The following is a 27626-nucleotide window of genomic DNA, read 5'->3' as shown; positions in this document are numbered from 1 at the left end:
TGAATATAGCCTTATGAGCGTTTTCATCATTAAATTGGACTGATCCTCCAGGGTTGGTATTAAACACAATTGTTTGTTGTCTATTAGTAGACTTGTTATGCCTGCCTAGTATTACCCCTTATCATTGCTGTTAGACAATTATTTCACTGGGATGTGAAAGGAAGACAGACATACCTTAACATCTGAAAGGTTATCTTCTTGGATATAAACATTTTAAATTGACAGCATGTTGCTCAAAAATAGCATCAGCCTTTTCCTCAGAGAAAAGCCTTCAGGAGCAGCACCGATTTTACAGTAGTTCATACTGCACGTTTTTACAAAAGGAATTGAACCTAATTGATACAAACTGAGGAAAGCCCCTCATGATGCAAATTAACTCTGGAGTGGGTGCCCACGCGAGGCGTGGTGCACAGTCATAGTGTGAATACCCAGCTATCGATGATGTCAGGAAACAAAGTGACGCACCAAACAAAGTTAGATAAATTTGCACAGCCCAAAACGGACGCTCCAGCAGCAGTGGAAAGTGAACAACTGCTACCAAAAAATAAAAATAAAATACATTCACCTGACATGCTTTGCTCTTATAGAAGTTTTAGACATGTGAGGTTACAAGGCTCCCAAGACCTTATGTCAATTTCAGATGTTACCTTTTCCTAAGCAATTTCTGCTGCCACTTTAAAGTCCTTGATACGTTGTTTTTTTTAATCTATCGGCAAGAAGCCAAAGGCAGAAAAACTTCACAGACTGATCCCAAAGGATGTGTGTAGCAACAAAGCTCAATCCACAAGGGTCGTGCTGGTCACTGGGCAGTGTTCAAGGCGCCTACATTATTCGCCCTGAATACTTCTCATATGCCTGGAAAGGAGGGGCGCTGGATTTGTTTCCCACTGGCGCTGGGTATGTGTGGAAGACTATGCTTCCGAAAATACCAACTCTCTTACTCTCTTTCATTCCTTAACTAAGCAACTGAGTGATTAGCCATGTTGCCTCGGTAGCACAAAAGTGCTGAAAAAAATGTGGTCGTCTGAGAACGACCTCTTTCTAGGGTGGACATTTTAGATCTTGATGGTGAAAGGAAAACAGCAGTTTTAACCCCTTGGGGGGAGGGGGGTGCGCGCAGCGCCACAGTGCTTGTGACGAGTTCAGCTCGTCACGCTGCACGGTGGCGCTGTGCTCATGACGAGCTGAGCTCGTCATGACCGCACCCGTTTGCGTGGAACGCTCAGCACAGCAGGGGAATTATCCCCGCTTGTGAGTGCCGCGCGGGTCATGACGAGCACAGCTCGTCATGAGCACAGCGCCACCGTGCCTTGTGACGGGCTGAGCTCGTCATGAGCACCGATGGTGTTAGGTTTCAAAGTGTCCACTGGGACAGCAACTAACAATTAGGAGGAAATTAAATACCTCAAATTTTAAAAAGTGATCTCTCTGGCTATTATGATTTTCCCAAGGCAACGATGAGCTGACCGGAAGCCTTTCAAAATGGTGTAGCAAGAGCAAACAAATAAGTCTCTTTTGTGTAGAAGGGATTTATAAGGATGCCACAGAGCACTGAATTGAAAATGTTTGAAAGCCCATTGCCATACTTGAGTCTTGGGAACTATGCAGAGGGAGAAGGGTGTTTAGGTGACCATGGAATCAGCACTTAAATGTATATTTAGATCAAATGGTGCACCAAAGTAATTATTGCAGAACTTTATTTCTTGGTTGATCTCGGGATAAAGGCACTGAAGGTTTCCAAAAAGGTTCCTGGGTCCTCTAACAAAATATAATATATATGACAACAGCAAGCTTACAACTATTGAAAATAGCACGCTGGGCAATCTATACTTTAGCAGCCACCATCCTTGATAGGTCATGCCAGTTAACATCGCAGGAGAACAACATCTATAGGCAGCAGATTTTAGTTAATGAAATAGACCTACCTCCATGCTTAGGGGCCCGCAAATTCATATATAATTCAGGAATGTTTTAAAAAGCATAATGTCATGAAAGTGTGGAATTCAGTAGCCGCATTTAGGATTCATTCTATTTTCAGATCATTTTCGATTTCAGTGGCTTGTGAAGAGGTTAAAATCAATACTGTGCATCATAGAGCTGCCTCCAATCGACTCCATGCCTAACTGTCAATTCACAAAGTCTTTGTAACAAACAATTTGTTCTGTATTGACAAAACAACATGCAATGTGCATGATTAATACAAAACCTGGTACATCGAAATATGTTGCTCTTCAAAACCTCTTATTCTAAGCCAGTCTTCAGTACTTCCAAAATAAAGAAACCTATATCTATGAACACGCACTTTGCAATTTCCATCCTGACACCACATCTCAAGCAGTGGCCAGACCTCTTGAGAATGTTGAGGTACAATTGCAGTCATTCCACACCCCCCTCCCTCCATCCAGCTTCATTCCGGCTACTTTCCATTTCATCGCGGTTTAGACCCAGAAAGCAACACTGCCCGGCTCAAGTTCGAAATTATGGCATCCAATTGGTTGAAGAGGGTCATGCTGTACAGTTAGTTACACTGACTATTATAGCTACACTTGGCACTGTAAAACACTCTGTCCTAAACAAAAAGGTTGTCAAATGTGGCAAAGTCTTGTGTCCGCTTTCTTAGAAAGAAGGGAAAAGCAAGTAAAGTTGGGCTCTTCTGTGTTTGTGATGAATTCCGTCTCTGGCAGGATCCCTCTATGGTCTCCCCTAGTAACCTACCTCCATGCTTATGTGGCCTTTATTGAACATCCTCTGCAAGATCCAAGATGGGTCAGTCTTAGGCGACCGGCAATCTGAGGTACACCCCCCAAGTTGTATACCCCTCCAACAATGCACAGGGAAGGTAAAGGCTTGGATGCGGGCAAACAAAGTCCACCATAACAGATTTAAAACTGCGGCTGCAACTTTAGGCCTCAATGGCAGACAGCATCTTTATTATATTTCACTTCCCAAACTTTTCGATCTCACTTTGCCAATGGCTAAAAATCTAAAACATGTTATGGCTCTTGTGAACCGACAGGACTCTTCAATCTCAAAGCAGCCTAGCTCTCAACAGCTGCTTCTTACAACCATGTAATCTGAAGAAAACATTACCATGACATTCAACAAAACCAAGTGGGTGCATCTTGACTACACCAAATAAATTAGTCTGGTCAATCCCAAGACACAAACCCTCAGGCTGTAGATGGTAAAAAATGCAGTTTGTTTGGTATGAGAGAGATAAGAAAATAGCACACAGACCAAAACGCCAAACAGTAACTCCATTGCTACTTGAAAGACAGGATAACATTTAAAACTGCCTGTTGGATACAAACCAGTCTCCTTTTACTGCTAAGGGTGCTCACAACTTATCCTCTTGGACTTCAAAAAGCAGAGCCAAACCTGTGTTTAGCATTACCACCGTTCAAGCGTTTCCTGGCAACAGACATTAGCAATGGAGGCTCCTTCAATACCTGCAGGAACTGCAGACCTGCTTACCATTGGACATTCAGGCCTCCATGAATATTTACTGTCAACCCGTTTTTCAAGGTACCCTTATTTACATATACACTGATGGACCACCAGTTCCAATAGTCACTCAATCAGGTATAGCATGCTTTAGATGCGTCTTCAGGTTGCCAGCCAAACAGATAGCTGGTTCAAGTCCACATCAGATACTTTAATGGCATTTTAAGCGTTTATTTGCTCAAAACACATTCTGGCCCAAACATGGCAAGTTCTCCCTTGGCACAAAGTTCAACCTACAACTGCACAAGCCATTATGGGCCAAACATTTCCTTAGACCGGTTTTGGAGTTATCTGTTAAAGTCTGTTTGAGTTAAACCGAGAACAGTTATAAAAGCATCCCGCCAGTACCTTGCAAGGCTCAAATTACCCATGAGTGGGTTGGACATGTAGACACACATGCATTCACATATCAACTCCCTTCACGCTATCCCTGCACTCACATAACAGGCTGACATTGTTAGCTGGTTTCACAGCACAGGCAGAAGAAACTGAAAGGATTCAGGTCCTATGTATTTTATTGCAAACACAGAATGACAGTTCATTTCTCAGATGAATGCCAGCCATTCTCCGGCAAATAACTCAACAGTCGATCCTTGTTTTGATAGCTCAGAATTATATATCAAATCAGTACTCTGCTGCTATTCGAACCAGTCAACTTACCTCCACTTGCCTCTTTGAACAAAATAACTTAAGATAAACATGTACAACAATTACAATAGAGGTAAAGTGGGAAATGACATTTTCACAATGGACTCGTCCTCCGTGAGGTGTGACAGAACAGTCATTTTTAGAGAGCTGTAAATATGAAAAACTCCTACCTGGGCACGCTACCTGTCAGGCTTCCTTCGCTCGAAGTTGATCCAGGTCTCTGTTCTATTTTTGTTCCTACACTTTCAACAGTGCTGCTCTGTGGCTCTTCTTCCTCGGTCTTCTTTTTTTCACTGTCGCTATCATCGCTGCCTTCCCCTAAGATGTCATCGACCTGCCAATCATAAAAAGTACAGAGACTCACCACTAGGGTTGCCAAATGAGCATTTTCCATAAGGAACACTTGATGGGGTGGGGCAAAGGTGATGCCAGCCCACTAGAACACTCATTTAGGCCCCTCGTTAAAGGCATGCTGTAAAATATGGACAGTAAAGCGAAGAAAGTAATGTGAAAATGGCAAAAGCTTGACTGCTTCATGTCATAAACAAGTTAAAAAAACTACCAACAGGAACTTCACTCTGAAAAAAACTTTGCTTTCATTAATTCCTACTCCACATGTGTCTAGTCGATGAGCTTTCCGTTTTCTGGAACATTTTTTCCTGGCTATTAAGCGAACTTGAAGTGTAGGTTTCTTATTTTCTTCTTAAATTGTAAATAGTTATGCCATTCTATACTGCAGGCCTACATCGAACGGGTGAAATGGAGTAGACCTTCGTGTCTTTAAGATTGCTCTGGAGCCCTAGCCTCACATTGTCCAGTCCAGGACACCGATCTGAAGCCAGCTGTGTTGCCACATGAATGCTGTACTGCCTTGTAATCGGCATCACCGTGCTCCAGCAGCAGCCCATTCATACTCTCCTCACCAACAAATGCCAAAGCAGAATTTATCAACACTACATCATCAGTGAAGCACACACACACTGTTGATGACATCTGAAAATAAGGACTTTTTTAGTTTAAAGAAACTTGCCATGTTTCGGTTGCATACCAAATATATATTTTTCTTTGAGGACCTGGACTCCGAGGATATTTGTTTGTTGAAAACAAAATACCCTTGGAGACACGGGGGCATATTTACAATCCCTTAACACCACAGGGCCACTTTTTCTGACGCTCCGGTGGCGTTGCTCTCAACCCAATTATTTACGAGGAGGCTTTAAACCACGTAACGTGGCTTAACGGCACCTTGTAAATATGTCCCTTACCGCAGCAGTCTGCTGCGACAAAGGGCCTGAAAAATGGATGTTGCTGTGGCAGTTCCGCTGCACACCCTTTGCTTTTTGACACTGCCCCATATCTACAATTTATGGGCAGTGCCAACAATAAGGCCAGGAAATACCTGATCTTAACCAGGTGAAAAGGGGTGAAATGTTTTAATTCTCCTCATATTTTGCTCTTTCAAAAACAGCAAATCACATGTAAATATTGTTTATGTGCAGGAAGGTGTCCCTATATAAATAAATAAATATATAAATTACACCCCAGCAGCGCACTCTCTTGCAACATGGTGCAAGGGTGCCTGCGCTGGAGCTAGGCAGCAAATATCCCTGTGGTGTCCTCTTTGATGTTTTGTGCAAAGACACCCTGGTAATTTAAAACATTCATGTGAAGTACACAACAATAGAACAAATGACTCCACCAGGTGTATGTGCACAGTGCCGTAGAAATTAGGCAAACATCACGAAAGTGAATTAACAAGTGTATATAGCGTGAATACGCAAAACTTTCAAGACATGTACAAGGTCCACTCCTTTGAGAAATCAAGACAAATAAGAGAGTTAAAAGCAGACACTGGAATCCTCGACCTTGCCTTGACCTTGCTCTGTACAAAGGTGCTAATACCTTAGTGGCTAGCGCTTCCAGTGCCTTCCCTAATTCCGAATAGCACCACTTGTTTGGGACCTGCCCTATTGTTCAATAGTGCCAGGCCAGCGTCCAGGTTCACAAAGCATGGTCTGATCGAGGCAGATGGGGACAACTAGTGCTGGTGCCTAGAGCTGAGCTAGAGGGACTGGGGTCTGGGGAATTAGAGGATTCTATTATTTTTTTGCAAGGAAAAACAGAGTATACAAAGCCACACGTTTCCGGTATTACAGAGAAAAAAAAAAGAATAATTCCATCAGAACAGCAAAAGGAAGCAAAAAAATATACATAAAGTCTATAACATTTCCTAAATCCATTCGGTAATAGGTGCCCACATTTTTGCTCCCATAGCCTTCTTCCTGATTCCTTTAGTTTTATAAATAGCAAATTCCAAATTATACATCAATAATAATTTTTTGAGCCAGCTAAAAAAAGAGGGCGGGTCGGGATTGATCCAATCTCTTGTAATACAAGCCCGTATTACAGCCATGTAAATAAAAATAAAACATCTTGTAGCCCTGGGCTAGGCTGACCCACATTTCCCAGACCACACCCGGTTATTACCAGCTGGCCGGTTATGCTGATCGGACGCCCCAAAATTACAAACAAAAACTGTTCAATAAGAGAAAAGAATTCAGAAAGTTTGGGGCAAGAAAAAAACATGTGTACCGCATCAGCGGCAAATTGACCACACCTATTACATTTTGTCCCTGTGGTCGAGTTCCATTTAGAGATCTTCCTGGGAGTATAATATAGGTCCTGTATAGCCATAAAGTGCTGTGAGCGCATCATTCCTGTAATGAGGACTCGATTGGCCAACATGATGGATTCAGGAATATTAGTTTCGGGTATCTCAAGCTTAGTTGCCCATTTCATTTGACAGCTATCCATATCATCTGAAAATTCTTGAATCAGAAAGGAGTAGAATTGGCCGATGGATGTTTTTTCCGCCATGCTTTCAATAAGAGGAATTTTAATAATTTGATGTTCTGATACTGACCCTACAGTCTGTAGGAAACTACGGATTTGAAGAAATTTGTAAAAATAATTTTTTGGTAAACCAAAATTATTCTGTAGGTCAGTAAAGGAGACTAAATGTCCCCCTTGAAACAGGTCCCCTAAGTACCGAATTCCTTTAAGATAGCCGGTAGGGGGGCGTGGCCAAGATGGCGACCTAACCAGAAGTTGGATCATGAGGCTCCCCGGCCCTGAACCCACTTCAACCCCTAAATAACGCTTTTCCACCCCCTAAGCATTAAGATATTCCCAGTACCGCTGGAGAAAGCAGCGATCTCAACTTAGGCGGGCTCCGGTCACCTGAGCTCCCCTGCCGGAGAGAGAGCAGAGTCCCGCCCGAGGCTGCACCGCCTTCCCACCGAGCTGCGAGAGGGCGACCACAGTGATCTGCTGACGGAGCTCTGGAGGGGCTCCAAACGTGGGGTATGCTGGCGGACGGCGGTGGCTGAGTGCTGCCCTGCACCCAGACCCGCTAGCTGGCGGCGGCGACATTTCCTGGGAGTGACGACGGGGACTGGCCATTGCGGCGCAGCAGGCCGCGAAAATGGAGGCCCTGGTCTTGGGCCTAACCGGAGCAGGTCGCAGGAGTCCCCGGCGACCCTGGAGGAGCGGTAGACCCGATCTGAGAGGTCTGGAGGCTCGATCGACATCAGTCGCTTGTGCGCTGCCATCAGGAGCCCGATATATCACACGGATTGTATGGAGCAGACTCTCAGCTGCGCGGGACCCGCCGCGGAAATCGAGGCCCCGGCTTTGCAGCCTAGGGTGAGCGGAGCTTGACTGGGGCACGGAGGAACTGCCGACAGACCTGGGGGCTGGATCGCGCCCTGTGGAGCCATGCACCGAGACTGCTTGTGGCTGCAGGTGAAAAGCGGGCTCGGCCTTATTAGCGGTGACGGGCCGGACCCACGCCCTCAGGGACTTGCACGGCGCCGTCACGGTTGGCGAACCAGGCCGGCTGCGTGGCCCTGCCCGCCACCCTCGTGACTGGACTTGGAAGTGGCGGATCCCCTGACAGTAACCATTACAGCTGACCGGCCGACTCTGGCCGCCCATGGATAAAGTCATCACTCTACTGGACAGTGGGAGACGCGGTGAGTGGACCCCTCTGGTTATACCCCGCTACCCAACACCATCGGGTACTTCCCCAGGCGAGCCTCGTAAGCACTGCAGCCAAGGGGGACCCTTACACCCGGCTGCCCCCTACCTCCCCGATCGGACTCTTGGAGACTTACCGAATTTCTTAACGTGCCTTGAAGGGGGTTCTCCAGTACACCTCGTGCCACTCGAAGTCCTGGGACTATGGCCTACACCAACCGCAGAGCTGGCCGCACAATACCTGACATGCTTGCCAAGAGTGTTGTGAAAGGGGACAAAACCCGCACGCCTCCCTCGCCCACTGCTCCGACCGATGCCCTAGTGCAGGAAGATGGGAGTGCCCCTATCACCAAGGCATTCCTGGAATACCTATTCAATACTCTGCGCGATGACTTCATGACCTTGAAGCAAGATCTGGCCGGGGAGCAACGTGAACTATGCAGAGATGTGGATGGTCTGGGCGAGAGGGTGGCGGCAGTAGAATCCGCGGATCTGGCACGCAGCGAAGAGGTTGAATTCTTGTGACAAGAGGTGCTTCAACTCCGAGAACAGCAGGTGGACCTTCAGGCACACACAGAGGACCTTGAGAACCATTCCCGGAGGAACAACATCCGCGTGCGGGGTGCTCCATTAAAAGCCGAGGGAAACAGCGTATCCTGCTACTTACAAGACCTCTTCAGGGAGATTCTCGGGGAGCCAGCTGACTTCGAGGTCCGTATCGACCGTGCACACAGAGTGGGGCTGGCGAGGCGGGCCGCAGCCCCTCCGCCGGACATTTTGGAATTTCTTCCAGACTTTCCTTTGAAGGAATGCATCCTACGGGAGGCACGCCAGAAACAGCCTCTTAGCTTCCGGGGTCACGCAGTAGCATTATTTCAGGACCTCTCGGCCATCACGCTCCAAAAGCGGAAATCCTTCCATGCAGTCACGTCCTTCCTCCAGGCCAAAGGGATACCGTACTCTTGGGGACACCCGTTCCGGATTATCTTCAAGTGGCAGGGAACCCTGCACCGGATGCGCTCCCTACGAGACACTTGCACCCTGCTGGAAATCGACTTGGTGGAGGATGACCCGCGTGGGGGACTGTCGTCACAGCGGCTGCGCGAGGGACCCTCATCTTCACAGGCCGACGGGTGGCAACGGGTGAGAAGACACCACCCTCCTAAAAAGGGCCTCAAGCCCGACCCACAGACATTGGCCCAAGAACAAGCAGCAGCTATCCAGGAAGTGGTGAAAGACACGTCCAGCTCTGATTGACGCATCGAGGTTTGGGGGTAGACATAATGCAATATATCCATGTGGAGGGGGGGGAAGGGCCGGGGAGCCGATGGGGCTGCTACCGCCACATTCCTCTACGTTATCCTACTATAGATCGGGACTACGAGCTAGCTGATCTGGGCTTGGAGGCTGTCAGTTGCCAACGCCATGTTCCCCAATACGGACTTGACCTATGGGCCTCCACGAACCTGTGACTGGTCCAGGACTATTTTGTTCTTTGGGGGTTTGTTCTTGGGGGATTTGCCGGTTAGGGAGGGAGTCAGGGGGGAGTTGGGGAGGGGATTGGGGGGAAGTCCAGAGCTCAATTCTTGTGCACCTACACTGGTTACATCTCGCCGATGTCCGACTATGCCGTCGAGGGAGTAGCCCTCCCTCTCATTGCCAGGGACCACATACCAGACACCATAGCTTCTGCCCACCAACTCACATGCCACGATGCCACACACCTTTAAAGTATTAACACTTAACGTGCGGGGACTCAACAACCAGGTCAAAAGGAGAGCAATTCTTTCTTCTTTGGAAAACAAGCACACGGATATCTGCCTCCTCCAGGAGACGCACCTGCTAGCCCGGGATTGTCACAGGCTTCGCTCGGGAGCGTTCCCGGGGCAATTCTTTTCCTGCGGGGCCACCAAAACAGCGGGAGTATCGCTTCTAGTAGCGAAACATTTCAAGGGGGAGGTCCTCCATAAAATAGCAGAGATACGAGGCCGGCTCCTAGCGTATCGGGTGGCCGTAGGGGGAGTGACTTATACCATCGGCTCTCTGTACTGTCCCAATGAGGGTCAGGAGAAATTCCTACACACTGCCCTTACTGACATTGCGGCGACCTCGGATAGACACATCATCATAGGTGGGGACCTGAATGTGGTATTTGACACATCCTTGGACCGGTCTTCCCCGCGCACCTTCCACGCCAGAGGTCTATCGACCGCTTGCACTGACAGGCTTCGGGACCTCGATCTACATTATCTGTGGCCGCAACAACATCCAGGTGAAAGAGAATACTCCCACTACTCGGCGGCACACAAATCGTACGCATGTATAGACCATCTTTTGGTGACCGGACTGGTGAGTTCCCTCACTTTGTCGGCGGACATGGGAGTCATATCTTTGTCGGATCACGCCCTGGTCTCTATGACCGGTGCCATCCCGCAGTCTCCTCCGACTCAGAGTGTGGCGACTCCGAGACACGCTTCTTCACAGACGGGATGTGGTGCAGCAGGTCCAGGAATCCATACACGATTTCCTGCGACACAATGCGAACTCCGACACCACACTAGCAACCCAATGGGCTGCATTGAAAGCTGTCCTTCGCGGAGTATTTATTGCAATCTCCTCGGCGGACAATCGACTACGGGCGGAAAAAAGAGAGGAACTCACGCTAAAGGTACAGGAATTCGAACGCATGCACCAGAGGACCGGAGCCCCCGAGAGTCTGGAAACAGCTCAAGGTGGCGCGAGGTCACCTAGCAGCTCTCGACACTGATCGAGCAGAGTATGCGGCGCTCAGGCTGAAACACGCCTATTACACCGGCGGAGACCGATGTGGGCGGCTACTAGCCAATCGCCTCCGGTTGGCCCGGCAACGTCAGAAAGTGAAGGAAATTACGCGCACTGATGGGTCTACCGTGCTGGAGGATTCGCAAATAGCTGAGACGTTCCGCGACTTTTATGCTCGCCTCTACGAGGGCACGCCTCCGAATGTCAATGCTGTGACTAGGTATCTGGACTCGGTCACACTCCCATCTTTGGCACAAAACAATCCGAATGGCTCGAGAGAGACATTCGCACTGAGGAAGTGGTCGCTGCGATAGCGCGTCTTAAGGTGGGGAAAGCACCAGGTCTGGACGGCTACTCCTCCTCCTTTTACAAAACCTTCTGTACCACCCTAGCGCCATTGCTCACTTGCCTGTTTAACTCATTCGCAGACCCGGGAGCCATCCCACCGGACCTCCTACGTGCCTCTATTTCGGTCATTCCAAAACCATGGAAGGATAGAACCCGATGTGGGGCATATCGCCCAATCTCCCTCCTTAATGTCAACCTTAAATTGTACACTAGCATTCTTGCCACGCGTCTAGCAGCCCATCTGCCAGGCTTAGTGGATCCCGATCAGGCGGGCTTTGTTCCTGACCGGCAGACAGTTGACAACACAAAGAGAGTAGCACACCTGATCAAAAAAGCCTCCAGGATCCCTGGGGAATACATGATGTTAGCGGTCGACGCAGAGAAGGCATTCGACCGGGTCCACTGGCCTTATCTTGAATTGGTCCTCGCCAGGTTTGGGGTGGGGGAGAGGTTTCGAGCCCTGGTCTTCAACTGCTACAACGCGCCCTCTGCGGTGGTGAGTCAACGGCTATACCTCGACTGCGTTCCCCATCGAGAGAGGGACGAGACAGGGGTGCCCCCCTGTCACCCCTACTCTTTGCCCTCTACATGGAACCCCTCGCTTGTCGAATTCGGCAGCATCAGAAGGATCTGGGCATCAAGTTCGGCGGCGATTTTCATGCCATCAGCCTCTATGCGGATGATGTCCTACTTGCCCTGGACAGTCCGCGGACGGCGCTGCCGGCGTGCGTGGCTGAGCTCGAGGCGTTTGCTGTGGTGTCTGGGTTCAAGATGAATACGGACAAATCTATAGCCTTGGACCTGTCCCTCACGGACTCGACTCGAGCTTACCTACAGACCCTTTTGCCAGTCCAATGGGCCACGGACACAGTTCCATACTTGGGAATCCAGCTCGCCCCGACCTTGCCTCGAATGGTCACTGCCAACTACACTACCTTGCGCACTAGCATCCGCGCGGAGCTAGATCGATAGAGACATCTTCCTCTATCCTGGTTGGATGACCATCCTACCGCAAATTTTATATCTCTTTCGCGCTCTGCCACTGCGACCCCCGACAGGCTGGATACGGCAAACTCAATCAGACCGTGCCAACTTTATTTGGCAAGGTCGGAAACCCTGACTGAAGAGAACGCTCGCCACCTTGGCTCCGGAGGAAGGAGGCTTGGGCGTTCCTGACCTGCATAAATACTACCAGGCAGCCCAGCTGCGCCATCTGGTGGAATGGAGTAAGTGGGAATCCGACAAACACTGGCTCTTTCAGGACCAGGCAGTGGCTGGGTGACCGCTGCAGGAGATACCGTTTCTACCCCGAGTCCATAGGCCGCCCAACCTCTATGCGTCCTTAATCACTCGGGCTCCCCTGGAGGTCTGGGATGCGACTAACATAACTTATGGCTCAACCACATTTCCCTCTCCCCTCACCCCCCTGGTGGATAACCCTGACTTCACTCCCGGCGCGGCTAAGGGAGTCTTTGCACATTGGAGGCCGGTAGGTTGCCGCTTCCTCTATCATATCTACGACTCAGAAGGGGTGCTCCCCTTCCAGCTTTTTAAACAAGAATATAATTTCTCCGAAACTGAGCACATGAGATACTTGCAGGTGCGTCACTGGGCGTTGCAGCCGCAGGTGCGAGCGACGGCCGATAGGAAATTTACCGCTTATGAGCGTTGGCTCTTCTCGCGCACTTCCAACTCCAAATTCATCTCAGACCTTTATAAACTGATTCAGACACCAACTACACACATCTACAACCCCGGTAGGGAACGGTGGGAAAGGGAATTGGCTAGATCCCTGAGCCATAAAGAATGGGGGAACATCGCATACAGGGCCAGGCACTCAGCGTACCACATGGGTCTCACAGAAACACTCACGAAAGTATATTGGTACTACACTCCAGAGAGACTATCCGAAATGGACCCCTCCAAGGATAAGCTATGCTGGAGGGGCTGTGGACACACAGGGACTTTGGTACACATTCTATGGGACTGCCCGCTCCTCCAACCATATTGGACACACATCTTAGATGAAGTGGACACACACTTCCGGACAGAACTGCCCCGCTTTCCTGCCTATATCCTACTAGACCTCCCCAATGCACTAACCTATCTACTACGCTCTCGTAGGGGCCGTCAACTGGCCATAGCTCTTGGGTCTGCCATGCAGAACATCCTTGTACACTGGCGTACTGATACTGTTCCTACCACCACAGGTTGGCTCCACCGGATGTGGCATGTGTTAGGCATGGAGAAGCTATCACTCACTGCAGCGGGGAAAGGGGAACAATTCGAGGAACTCTGGCAGCCCTTTAGAGCGCTACAACTGACTGAATTTACAGAGATAACTTGTCCCAAATATCTCCGATTGTTACTCCTGACAGCGCCCATAGCTACGGAACCCTTGATACCCGAGGCATGAGATGTTCCGACGCTGAACTTTCGAACCGTGGGGAGACGGATGGGAGCTCTGGACTGGGATGGGGGGAAAGGGGACGTGGGGGGGGGTGTTGGTAGGGGAGGTTGGGTTGAGGGTGGGGTGAGGTTGTTCCTGGGTTTTTCTAGTTTTTGTATCTACTTGGTTCAATGCGTTTTCATCCCAGACAGGTTGGACATTGCTGTTACTACCAGTATTGAACTAAGCGTCCTGCCTCCACTGAGGATTAATACTCGTCTCTGGTGTAACCACATTGCTTACTGTACTAATTTGCACTGCCTTTCCATAATAAAAAGATTTAAACCTAAGATAGCAGGTAGTAAATCAGATGATGTTAGTGGAGTATATACGTTTAATTTCAAAATTCCCATCTGGCGTCTAACTAATTTCCACACAGTGTAAGCAGATTTTAAGATCTTAAATTTGGTCTTCTTAAAGTAGCTAGGTTCGACTATCTTCACCAACCATCCCTTTATCTCTTCACCCATCACAAGCTCATAAATAGATGGAGTGTTGCACAGAGGGATTCGCGCTTTATCCCCAACTACCAGTGGACTGATACATTGTAAAGATGCAGCTACGTAATAGAACAAAAAGTAAGGAATGCCCCATCCACCCCGTTCTTTAGGGACAACCATCTTTATATAAGCTCTACGCCGTCGTTTTATGACTTCACAAAAATCTGGAAGACTCCTTCTCCAGTTTTTTAAAACAAGTAGCAGGGAATTCAATAGGGATTGTACGAAACATATACAAGAGTTTAGGCAAGATCAACATTTTTAACACATTAGCTCTGCCATATAAAGATAAATGAAGGTGGTGTAGTCTTTCTAATGTCGTATTGATTTTAGCCACCGCGGGGTTGATATTTAGTTCTGGAATATTAGAGACTGGGAGAGAGATCTTAATTCTAGAGTATGTAACTTCAGGAACAGTGGCTATAGTAGCAGGCGGATTGCCTCCAACATGCAGGATCTGAGTTTTGGATAGATTCAGTTTGTAGCCAGAAAAAGATACAAACTGTGCTGCTAGATCTTTAATAGCAGGGAGTGTAGTTCCCATATCTGTTGTGACTACAACTATATCATCCGCATAAGCTAGGGCTCGATAATCTGTGTGAGCTAAGTGGATGGGTTTAATATTTTCAGCCAGGTTTAGACGATTCAAGAAAAGATCTATATAAAAAGCAAAAAGTAATGGTGAGCACGGACACCCTTGTCGCGTCCCGAGGGAAATTGTAAACAAGGAAGATGTTCGGCCACCCAAGCGTATTGAGGCAGTAGGGGAATGGTACATAGTTTTTAAAGCTGTTAAAATGCCTGGTCCAAGTCCCTTTCTAGCTAAAGAGTCCCACATATATGCCCAAGCAACCCTGTCGAATGCTTTTTCAGCATCCAACAGGGTTACTCCAATAGTCGAGCTGGTTGCCTGGGCCCAGTCCACAAATGTGATTAAGCGGCGTACATGATCAGCTGTGTCACGTGCAGGAATAAAAGCGTGCTGAAATTTGGACACAAGCGGTGTGATAATGCTAGAGAGACGTGATGCTAAAATCTTAGAGTATACCTTACTATCAGCATTAATCAGCGATATAGGCCTGAATGAAGAAGGCAATAAAGGTGACTTATCTTTAAGTGATTACTGAATCCCGCCAAGATAGCGGTGCCTTCCCTTTTTGAGCAGCCAGAAAGACTGTAATCAATTCGTTTTTGAGCACTGTTCGGAATGCCCTGAAAAATTCCAAAGGAATGGCATCAGGCCCAACAGCTCTGCCCGAGGCTAATGACATTAAAGATATCTCGATTTCCTCCCAGGTAATTGGAGTGTCTAATTGCTCAGACTCCTCCAATGACAGAGTGGTGTTGGGGATAATAGGACTGAAGTCTGTTACCCTTCCTTCAATATCTCCAATAATGTCCTCTGTATATAGTTGGTTGTAATATTCCTGAAAGATCCCCAATATTTTCGAAGGTTTGACATGTAAGTGCCCTGAATCATCCAAGATCTTATCTATTCTTGCGGACACCTCCTTCTGTCGAAGTCTTTTCGCTAGCAATCTCCCTGAATTTTCTCCCACCTCATAAATTTCTGTTCTATAAGCTGCAATTTTTTGAGCTAACTTTGTAGCAAAGTTTTGATGTATTTTTACTTTCTGTATAGCTAGATCTTTTAACATTTTATCGATAGTTAGCCCTCTACTACAAGCCGTCATCAGCTGGATTTCGATATCTCGCAATTTTGCCATCTCAATACCGTCTGCCTCTCTAATGTCACGCTGCTTATTAATTGAGTAGCTTAACGTTTCTCCCCGAACCCCTGATTTAAAAGCGTCCGTCACCATCTGAACTGATGCTGAGCCACTATTAATTTTGAAAAACTCAGGAATCTACTTCCCCGTATACTCAATATAAAGAGGTTCAAATAATAGTTTCCGCTCAAAGGTCCAAGGTCTAGGGGATGGTCGGAGATTAATGTCTAAATCCAGGATGATAGGGTTATGATCGGAAATTATTTTGGGGAGAATTTCAAATCTGATATTTTTAGCAGTATTAATGTATCCAGCAGTTACAAAAAAATAATCTAGGCGGAAGTGTTTCTGATGTGGGGCAGAGTAAAAAGTACTCCCTGGGGCACCACTTCCCTTTAAATAGCCTACATCTATTAACCTGAATTCCTTAATGATCCCTTTGGTGGCCTTGAATAAATTTTTCTTCTTTCCACCATAAACATAGTTACTAGATATGTCATCTTTTCCATCCAGATGCAAGTTAAAATCCCCACATAAAACTAGGGGGGACGGCCACATTGCTAGCTCTATACTCAGCGGATTCAATATTCCGGATCATCTGAAGTGGGGCCATAGATAGTGCAGACATAATTCACTGATTATCCATCGGCCCAGGGGGTCCTCTTTCACACGCTTACTGGTCCCTAGCCCATGGCTCTTTAATATGGCAACACCTCTTGTAGTTGTGCCTTGCCGGGTACAACCTACTAATTCGAGGCCTAGATCTTTAAGCAAATTCCTATTCTTCCATGCAATAGGAGTTTCTTGTATGCACAATACATCAATTTTCATAGATTTGGGCCATTATTCACCTTTTCCTTCTATCATTTAACCCACAAATATTCCAGGAGCATATAATAAATCTACCCCTCTTCAAAATAGATTAGACCATAGAAAATCAAACGAATAGTGATTGCACCAACGGATGCGGCGAAAAAGTAATACATACTTAAAAAATCCTCATTATCTAAAACTCGGTTATAGTTTGCACCAAAAATTCCTTTTCTGTTATTCCTTGCCCCACACACCACCTTCCCCCTCCCACCCTTCCTCCCCTGAGAGCCCACCCCACCCACCCTGCAACCCACCCACATGAGGCAAAGGGACTGACCGGTCCCCATAGGTGATGGAAAGAAAGGCTAACGCCCCCCCCCCCACCGATCACCCCAGCCCTCTAAAGCATAAAAAGAGAAAAGAATTGAAAGCACAATCATAAGCATAGACGAAGTGAAGCTGCGTAGTTAAGGTTCATTATACATTGCTCATGACAGTTCAGCAAGATCATTAAGGTATTGCATCTAAGAAATCTTTAGCAACAATCTTTGGAAAAAAAAAAAGACGTTTTCTCTTTATATACAACCTTTAGCTTGGAAGGATTTAACAAAAATGCTAAGGCTCCCTTGGATTGGAACTGGGGTATTAGCTGTCGAAAATGCCATCTCTGTTGAACTGTGGCCTGACCGTAATCAGGACGCACAAAAAACTCAGTACCCTTCCCCTTCCTCTTACGATCCCGTCTTGCTAAGTCATATAGAGCTTCTCGTGCTAGAAAGTTATTTAAACAGATCAAAATTGCTCTAGGTTTCACATCAGTAGAACTATTGTCGGAGCGTTTGTGGAAGGGGAATCTATGAACTCTCTAAAGTTCCTGTTCCCATCTCCATTGTGTTAATTCAGGAAAGGCTTCCGAGAATAGCTCTTGGACAAACTGCCGGATGTTGCTCCCTTCAAACCCTTCAGGGACGACTAGGATTCAAAGATTGTTTCTTCTTGCTCTATTTTCCAAATTGATTAATTTCCAGTTAACATCATCTCTAAGAGCAGTTAGTGCGGCGACTTCCGCCTTTTGTTGCACCATTTAGTCTTCCACTGAAGAAATTCTAGCTTCTGTCTTTTCGAATTCTCTACTTGCAATGATGATCCGCTTCAGGAAATACATAGATGTAGGCAAGCCTAACTCTGTATAAACATCAAATAAAGTGAAGAAATGGTTGCACTGCTGAAAAGAATTCAGCAAGATTCCCCCATGCAATTGTGTTTCAGCAGTCGATACAATTATTGCACAGTTTTATCTTTACTACTTAGAAATCATTCACTTGCAGCAAACAATCACCAACCTCACACCCGCAAGTGGTTGAAAATATTAACACAGAAGACTTACAGACCACTATTTAATCACTACAACAGGACAAGTAAGTGAAAGATTATTTTGCCGCTTGTATGAACTCCTCCAGCACATGACATTTCACATGTGGACCTGCTCTCACTTCAACAATAACACAGGATCTTCCAACCTACAGTACATTGTATAAGAATATACAAACTGAAAAAAATGCATTTACAGTATTTTACCAATACATGTTCTTGAAAATGAATTCAGTATGCTTCTAAAACAATATGATAGCAACGAAATAGTCTCACATACTGCCTTATTGAATAAACAACTTGCACATAATTGAGTTTCCAAAACAATTTTCTGATTTCATAACAATAGACTGTGACCATATTTCACGGAGCAATCAATTTTAAAAGTACTTGGCAGTCTGTAGTCTGCATCTCTGAACGTAACAGTGAACTGTGTGTGCAGGAGACAAGGATCTGTGCCTGTGTCATGGACTAGACACTCTGTTCTTATTTCATTGATGTGCACAGTCAAGACCCTTCTAATGGAGGTCAGTTCTATGTGAGGCCATGAGTGAGCTCAGCTACTATACACCTTGACTCCATATAGTAGAGTGCCACCTCAGTTACCCCAAATGGTCAGAAAGACATACCAGAGATTGCGGCTTGCATATGGTGTATAGTCGGTGGCACTTGGTGGACAACTGAGCTCCTAGGTAGCATTGGTGTGAACCTGGCCGGGGTGACCCAACACAACCTAGGAGTTATAACACACTGTGGTGATATTAAGGTGGAAATCAGCAGCCATATTCGAAAATTTTGCCCAACATTAGTTTGGACTCTCTTGTAAAATAAGAGATCCTTAGGAGCACACAAGGGATTGTGGGTATGAAAGAAAAGATCAAGATGAAAAATAGCCTTGATGGCAAAATCATGAATAAGATTCCAAAGTCAAGATCATTTGGGCACAAAGGACAACTTCAATGACGCATCTTAGACCCTGCCTATTAAGATCATCTCCGCCTAGTGAGATTCTGGCTGAAATAACAGATTCGGGATGATCAAAAATTAGATCATGGCTGCTGTTAAATTGCTTTTGTGGTTTTGTTTTAGCTAAAAAGTTCTGCCTGCATGTGAGCTGCTTTTGCTCTTTTAGCACTCTCCCTGTCACCCATGCCCATTCTGCAGTAGTTCCACAATAAAAAATGCAATTTTGTGATTTTGGAATCAAACAAAAATAAGTTTTGTGATACAATTAGTACAACAGAAATTAGAACGTTTTAAGTAAATATGCATTATCTACTTGTTGGGCGTATTGTGGAATTTGGGGGTCGGGGAGCAACCATGCTGCCTCTGGCAAAAGGAAGTGAAGGGGTTTGGTAGCACTACACTGACATACCTAAAACCAGAATGCCTGACCACATTACATTTATTTTCGAGGTTTGCATCTGAACAAGATCTACACAAAGTGTTCCGTGACATTGACATATTGTGTCCATGCACTCACTGGTGATGCAAGCACAACTGTGTACGAAATTCAAGGTCACAGAGCCTCAAACAGGAAACAATTGTTGTTTTATCAGTTCAACTCAACCCTTTTAGGCAGTGTTGGATGTACTATCAAACTGAGGCAAAGCAAGAAGAAGGTCTTCTTAATTCACAGCGTGATCAGTAATCCCCCCCCCCCCCAAATAATGCTATCTGCCTGGCCAGAGTTCCTCTTGCTTAGTATAACATTAGCACTGTAAGGAACATAGTCCCTCCAAGAAAAATATAAGAGCAATGGCACACAGAACCACAGTAAGCTCTGTGATAATATTCTCCTCAGTGGAGATGTAACCCATTTATTAAATATAAACAATTGAACGAAAAATAGACAAAAGTATGAGCAAAATTACGTAGGTAAAAAGGTTGGAAGTCAGCAGATTTCCAGACCTCAGGCATTTAAGTGCTTGGTGACTTTGTAAAGAAATGCAATTTAAACAGTCAGAATTAAACAAGCATATTATGCTTCACAGAAAATCACGTGAATCAGTTCATAGTCAAGATGCAATGGTCGACAACATTTCGATCCCAGCTAGAATTGGGGGAACATCATCAGGACACAAAGTTTTATGCCCGAGTAATAGCCTGTATATTGAAGGAAGGAATTAGAGAAGCTGAGGGAGGGGAGAAGGAGAGGGGACAAAAAAGAGAAGGGTTAGGTATTTCAATGGTTCTGATAATGTCTGCATGGACTAGACTCCAATTTGTATTGCTGAGCTGCCTGAAAGGGGAGTGCCAAGGAGCTGAGTGCCATCATGCCCCGCGGATATAAAGACAAACGGGAAAAGATGTCGCGATTGACCCAGAAAAATATTCCCCAAAATGTTTATAATGTGGTTGTGGCTACGACTTTAGGTTCTAACTGGTTATGAAGGGCGGGTGAAAGCAAGGTCATGCGGATAATAGAAGGGGCTGACCTGTCGGTAATCGAGAGTCAATCACCGGGTGAAGAATGAAAGGGTATGAAAGGGACACTGGCGCTGGAAGGACATGGGCCAGAGTGTTCGGGCAGCTGCGTATAGCACGTCAGTCTGAGGATGGAAGAGTTAATCAACACGTGATAAAATGGGGGGAACCACCTAATGCCAGCTGTGTTGATCGATTTGCCTAAAAGGTGACAGGAATAAATTAGGTAATTAAAGGGGCTGACCTGTCAGAAGCCACAGTTCAAGGACAGGGGGGAGAGAATATGGGGGTATCGGATGCCAGAGAATCGGGCGCTGAAAGGCCGAGGGCCGGAGTTTTCGACGGCTGAATGTTGCACGCCGGACTGAAAGCAGGCAAAAATTGCGGAGTATCAGTGCGATTAAAAAACGTGATGAAAGCTAGGAAATCCGCCAGGTACCAACGGTGTTAGACTTACTCCAGAATCGTTACCAGGAGTGATGGTGGCGTATGGGAGCCCTGACTGTCTTCATATGTACTTCCTGCATCGAAGCCCCGATGTGGATAATCAGTGTTTGTGCCTACGAGAGAGAGGAATCACTCTCCCATAGCATGTCAGTCTGAGAATGGAAGAGAGTCAATCAACACATGATAAAATGAGAGAGAGGAATCTCTCTCTTTAGGCACTAACCCTTATTATCCACATCGGTTCTCCGATGCAGGAAGTATATATGAAGTTGGTCAATCGCAACATCTTTTCAGTTTGTCTTCATGTCGGCGGGGCATAATGGTACTCAGCTCCTTGACACTCCCCTTTCAGGCAGTTTAGCACTACACACTGGTGTCTAGTCCATTCGGACCTTATCAAAACCGTTATAATCCCTTAACCTTCTTCTCTTTTGTCACCCCTCTCCTCCCCCCTCTTTTTCCATTTTTCAATACACAGGCTATTACTTGGGCATAAAACTTTGTGTCCTGATGATGATCCCCCAATTTTAGCGGGGATCGAAACATTGTCGACCTTTGCATCTTGACTCTGAACGGATTCATGTGATTTTCTGTGGAGCATAAGATCCTTGTTTAATGGTGACTGTTTAAATTGCATTTCTTTACAAAGTCATCATGCACTTCTCGGACTTCCAACCTTTTTACTCGCGTAATGAGTAAAAAATGTTGCCTTTTTTCGTTCAATTGTTGTAAATTTAAAAAAATGTATTGCATCTCCACTGAGGACGATATCATCACAGAGCTTACTGTGGTTCTGTGTGCCATTGGTCCCTCGAAGAAAAATATAAGCGCAATGTTCCTTACAGTGCTATGCATACCCTAGTTCCCTTCTGACTTACAGGGTTCCCTTGTCTCTTTACAAATAGCAGATAACATTAGAGTACAGCAAATGTTAGGTGTTATAGCATAATCATCGCATAACATGAATGTCACGGTGCCTTCCACAAGCTATCGAATCCCAACCTCAAGAGTGTACCATTTGCGGCATGGCTGCCAATAACTGGCATTCAGCTGCCTCGATGCACCTTTGCAAAACCAGCAGAACCGTGGTCAGGTAGGCAACAATGACCTCTGAGCGATGGTCTGCAGACATTGCTTTTGGAACAAAAGAAACCCTTATTTGACAGGTCTGATTTCGCCAAAACCGCTCCAATTACATTGTTTCTATTTTCTTAATTATGTCAGCATTTCTAGAATAAAGCTTGCGAAACAGGATACAAATATTTTACAGCAAACAAACAATATACAATTGATGAGAGAACTTAGGAAGTTGATGCCTTTGAACACCTTTAGTCAAATATACAAATATGGATTTATTTTTATTTTTAACAGGCCACCATAGGAAATCAAACCACAACCAAATAATTAAAGAGTAAAACTCCAAAATATTATGGAAAGTTATGCTTCAATTTATACAAAAACAAAACTGTGGAAAAAAGACCTCACAGCTGCAGGATTCACTGAGCGCCCACTGAAGAAATGACAATGGTCTGAGTTTATTTAAATAAAATAAAAAAGTATCTGCTAAAAAATCCTTCAAAGATGGTTACAAAGGAAACTGGATGCTTTGTACGTTAGTTACAGATGCGATTGTTTAAAATTCAATATAAGTAGTGTTTGTGGTTGCTGAGGTGCATTATGTTGCCGGGAAAGGATCCAAGATAGAGATTTGTAGAGGCAATTGAATACAAAGGGTTTTAATTTCCGTATTATTGTTCCAGATTATTGTAAAGGCCAAATTCTACTCTGCCGGGTTAGACGAAAATAGCGACTTATTGTGCAGAGTCCATCAATTCAAGAGTGAGATGAATGATAATCACCTATATTTATCTAGTCAAGTAAATCCTCGAACAAAGCAGCTAGCTAGACCGAGGGGAAAGCATACAATGCTTAGTTGGACAATATCATGAGATGACACTTTCTATATTAGCTTATGCAGCCATTGGGCACTGGCGTCAGGTTAGAGATCAGGGCCAGTGGCATTTTCTTTTTTTAACTGCACCCTCATGAAAAGTAGCCCTTGCACATTTTAACTGTTCACTTTCAATGAAAGGATCATTATTTCTGAATTGCATAATTGTGTATCCAGCTTTGACAAAAATAGGTAAAACCGTTTACAAGTACTAAGTCAAAGCTTTCTGCTGTCTTCTATAAACATTTTAAACCTTATAACTCAACGCTGATGTTGATCAGGGATTAAATAATGTATACACCCCCATCACTATATATTTTCCAAAGAAAGAATTCAAAGTTAATTATACAGTCATATAAGTGCAAATGTATGGCACTAAGAATGACAATTTAAAACACAGTATTCATCATCTAGTCCATGCACCCTGTTTGTGTGTCAAACTGAACAACAACTAACAGCAGTTAGCAAACTATTATATCATCCAACAGAATACTCTACGTTACCAATAACCTGCAGGCGCATATTACGCTTACACTGTCACATAAAGAATGAGAAGATTTTTAGGGCCTTATTGTCTTTTAAGGCTAGGTTGGATTGCGAAGCTTGTGGGAGGCGTATTTTAGCTTCGGTTTTTGGGCTCTAGTTATCCTATCGACTGTACAGCGGTCAAAGTGCATTAAAAAAAGTGTGGGAACTGTGATGCTGGGGGCAGGATGAGTGAGTATTGAGAGGAGGTCAAAGGAGGGACTTAAAAAAACAAAATATTCTGTATCTTTTTTTGGTTTTCCACCTTCATGTAACTACATATAAAATAACATAGCTTAAATGAAAAATAAATGCAAGTTAAGTTTATCAGTGGGAAAGACGCTATTGTACATCATTAAGTCTCTATTAATTAATGCACTGCAGAAGTCTGTGTGCGTAAACAGTGAGCCCAAGAACTAAATACTGTTTGGTGTAGTGGAGAATAGTGACTTGTGTATGTTTAGTGCTATAAGGTCCCGGCCTGTGACAGAAAGCACAGTGAAGAAGTCATTGTTTTAAACTTGCATTACACACAGTATAATATATGCTGCTACAAAATGCGCAAAAACGCTTAAGATAAAAAAGTGGTTCCAGAATATAGCAATACAAAGAATGTTTACATTTTTTTGGGCAATTCTTTTTATAACTGTCCTTTAAAAGCACAACCTTAACGGCTCAGCGGTAACTCCCTTGCAATTCCAAAGAAAAAAATAATAATCTGGGTCATCAGGAAGCTTCAAGTGATGTAATCAATTAAAGCCAATAATGGCTTCCAAGCAGCCTTTACATCTGCAGCTTGACCAGTTTTCATTGGTTACATTTCTTTCAGGTAAGCAGACACCCTGGCAGGTAGGCTTGTTATGCTGTTTGCCCCTCCCTCAGTTTCACAGCACAGGAAACTCCCTGCCTTACACTTTTAACTGAAGCATTTCAACTGTCGGAATTAACTTGAATGATTGTCATTTCACAAAGAGTAGACAACTGTTTTTCTTAAATTTAAAAAATACGGTCACGTTGTCCTCCTCAGATCCCACCCACTTCGACCACTGCCTTTGTATTCCATACTGGCAGTCTGTAAAGAGAAAGAGCAGAGTGGGACGCTGACAGTGTTTCGCTCACTTTATATCAGTGGTATGCAGATGATAGTCCACCACAAATTCTAAATTTGACTCTCACAGGGACTTTTGGGCAAGTGGGGTCTCTTTGGGGGTACGTAAAGGGGACCTTTTCTGTTTGACTCTCTTCGATATACGTATTTAGGGGCCAGAGACCAGAGCACGTCATGTTATGTTGCTCTATTTTGTAGACCACTTGTAAGGATGGCTTCTTTTGGTGCTATACACAAATTACCAGGAAATAAATTGTGACACCATAAAGCGATCAGGGGTGAGAATCCTAGCAATTAAAAAGCCAGATTTTCAAAAGATTTCTGAAATGCAATAACTTTGAATTAGCCAGTGAAGCAAAAGGCAGTGTTCCAAGCAGGTAATCTGGCCTGGCTTCCATTTAGTCTGAGGCCACTTCATCCTGATACATTCACCAACGGCAGTAAGATTCAGTGGAAAACCAGTGACTTTCAGTCAGGAGCAGTGGTGATGTAATACTTCCTTTTGTAAGCAAAATGTTGTTTAGGCAACTCTATTCATTGAAATTTGGTCAGAATCTGTACTTGACTATATAATCAGTTTCCCTTCTGCTACTGTAAACAACTGCCATGAATAGCCAAGGGTAGATTGGCTTTGGCTTGTTACAATTTAGAATCTCGTGGCAGAGCCACTGATTGAAGAGGCGTTTGGCAGTACTGTATGAAGAAGGCTCACAAGAAATAGAAGTAAACGGGCTCATCACTGTACTCTTCCTAGACATTTCCAGTCCTTCTGCATGTGAGTGTTCACACTGCATCATTGTAATTTAAATCAAATGCATCACCGTTAGTCTAACCAGCTGCCCTTTAATTTGCCCCTTGCAACATCCTACTTTGAATGAAGCTCATCCATCGAGCTAAATCGTTTAAGTCGGCCTGCATGGGTTCCTTCTATGTCCCGCAGTTAAATAACTCTTTCAAAAACATCTCATGATTACATGCAATCTGTCCCCAACATGCCAGCCTTCTTAGGTTGGCAGATAAGTTAGGAAAATGTTTATGGTTAATGTATAAGGCATCATAAGGGGTTACCATTTAGGGCTTAGGATTCCAGACAACCTCCTTACACATTGTCGCCCTCTTGAAGCCTGTGTGTGCCACTACCCACGTGAAGAGATGAGTGGAGGTAAGTAAACTGCAGGGCTTCGAGCAAGATTTATTCAGGACCAGCTATTTTTAGAGACTAACCACCCTTTATGGCAAGCTGAAAATCATCTAACTTCAGTCACAGAACAAAAAGTAAATGTAGGGAAACAAGCTGACTTTTGACCTTTGTCTCTGAAAGCAGAGCAAATTTGACAAGATAAGATTAAAAGGCATCTTTATTGCTCACAAAGTTAAAGAGCAATTCAAATGCATTTAAATCTTGCACATTTGCTGGCTTATAGAGACAGGTCAAAATTCAGTCTGTCTTCCTACATCTAATTTTATTTCTGTGACTTAAGTTAGAGGATTTTGTAAAGTGTACTGTGCGACACTGAACTGTGCAAAGCATGTGAAATGAAAGGCGGTAAGATGTCAGGCTTACACAACACTGAAATAGCTAAGTGAACTGTTTAAATAGATTTTACTGGTTATGAAGAACCATTTTTGTAATTCAGTGGTGAAACAAAAAATTGTTATACGATTAAAAGAAAATTAGAACACTTTACTAGGTGATGTGCAAATGTTAAATATTTTTGCTGTTCCCCAATTTCCAAACATTGTTTATGCGCTATTATCAGTAAAACTACATGTTAGTGGGAATGTTCTGTAGCAATTTCAGTTGAAAATATGATATCTGCAAATGACAGTGCACTACCACATCATGCTCTGGTAATATATTTATGAAAAGTGAGTTTTTAAACATGAACTGGGAATTATTACTGCTCCTGCCCACATGACAATGCTATTCGAGAACTAAGAGGCAAGCCAGGAATCATGTGCATCCTAAATATGGGCTCGATTCTGGTTATACTTGAAACAAACATTTAGTCTAGTAAATAAAGAGGTTTTCTTTGTACAGAAGAAACAGTGAACTTGCATCTTTGAAGGTGCTTTGTTATGGGATAATAAAGAAAAAGGCGGCTCCATAAGACAAAATAATTGCCTAGGTTAACACAATTTGAGACCAGTTCACAGGTCAAGTACATCACATTTAGGTCGAGCAGATTATTAAAATTACTAGACCTAGAGGTCTAGTTACATTTTTATGATTTTTCGAGCACTGAAACCTGTCATCCAAGCCACACTCAATCTCACTGGACTCCCTCCACAACAGCAGCTCATGTCTGCAGCACGGTCGGCCGCCAAGAGCTACCTGCACTGTACAATGGTATCATCAAGTTCTTGGAAGCCCTCTTGGTCCTGCATTGCCAGTGCTCATGTGGTACTCATTTTCTTTGAAATCCAAATTTTGTATTTACATTTTGGAACTTTACTCACAATGTCTGTTTTATGAAAGTTTGTGTACTATGACCTAGAAGCATAAGTGAATTTACAATACTGGTTAAAGTTTCGAGGCAAGGGTTCTCAAACAATTAATTTTTATGCTGCTATTCTCATCTAAAAAGAACCTAACCAACACTGGAGCTTATTACTTTTCAGCAGAACTGACAAAATGACAGTGTTTACTTGAAAGAAAAAACGAAACCAAAGACATCCAAGGGGAAAGAAATGAAAGCTGCTGCAAGGATTCCACAATAGCACTGTCTCTCATAAAAATGAAAGATGCCCAAGACAGCGCCCTCCCACACGCTGCCTTTTCTGTCTTTCCAAATTATGCAGGAGTTTGAATGCTCTGCCGCCTCGGCTGCCATAGCTCTTAGCTTTATATCGCGCCTCCTCGCTGTCAGCCGACCACAAGCAGGCAGGGCGGCCTAACACTTTCCAGGAGTGAGATTTACGTTTCTGAAATGCTGATGGAATAACATTCTGTTTGGGTGCGCCTCAGCAAAGGATGAAGGCCGAT

At 44.8% G+C, this 27626-nt stretch overlaps 1 protein-coding gene across 1 annotated transcript in view; it reads right to left on the bottom strand.

Moving 5' to 3' along the window:
• CTDP1 (CTD phosphatase subunit 1) overlaps positions 1-27626 on the bottom strand; it is an 826403-nt gene that overhangs the window by 254979 nt on the left and 543798 nt on the right. Inside the window, exon 12 of the mRNA XM_078687575.1 lies at positions 4323-4486. Within this exon, the coding sequence (XP_078543701.1) occupies positions 4323-4486 (164 nt within the window). The remainder of the gene's footprint in view (positions 1-4322; positions 4487-27626) is intronic.

The sequence above is a fragment of the Lissotriton helveticus genome, chromosome 4_1 (assembly GCF_964261635.1).
Source record: "Lissotriton helveticus chromosome 4_1, aLisHel1.1, whole genome shotgun sequence".
Classification (NCBI taxonomy): domain Eukaryota; kingdom Metazoa; phylum Chordata; class Amphibia; order Caudata; family Salamandridae; genus Lissotriton; species Lissotriton helveticus.
The sequence above is the reverse complement of the archived record's forward strand: the minus strand, read 5'-3'. Positions and strand labels throughout refer to the sequence as shown.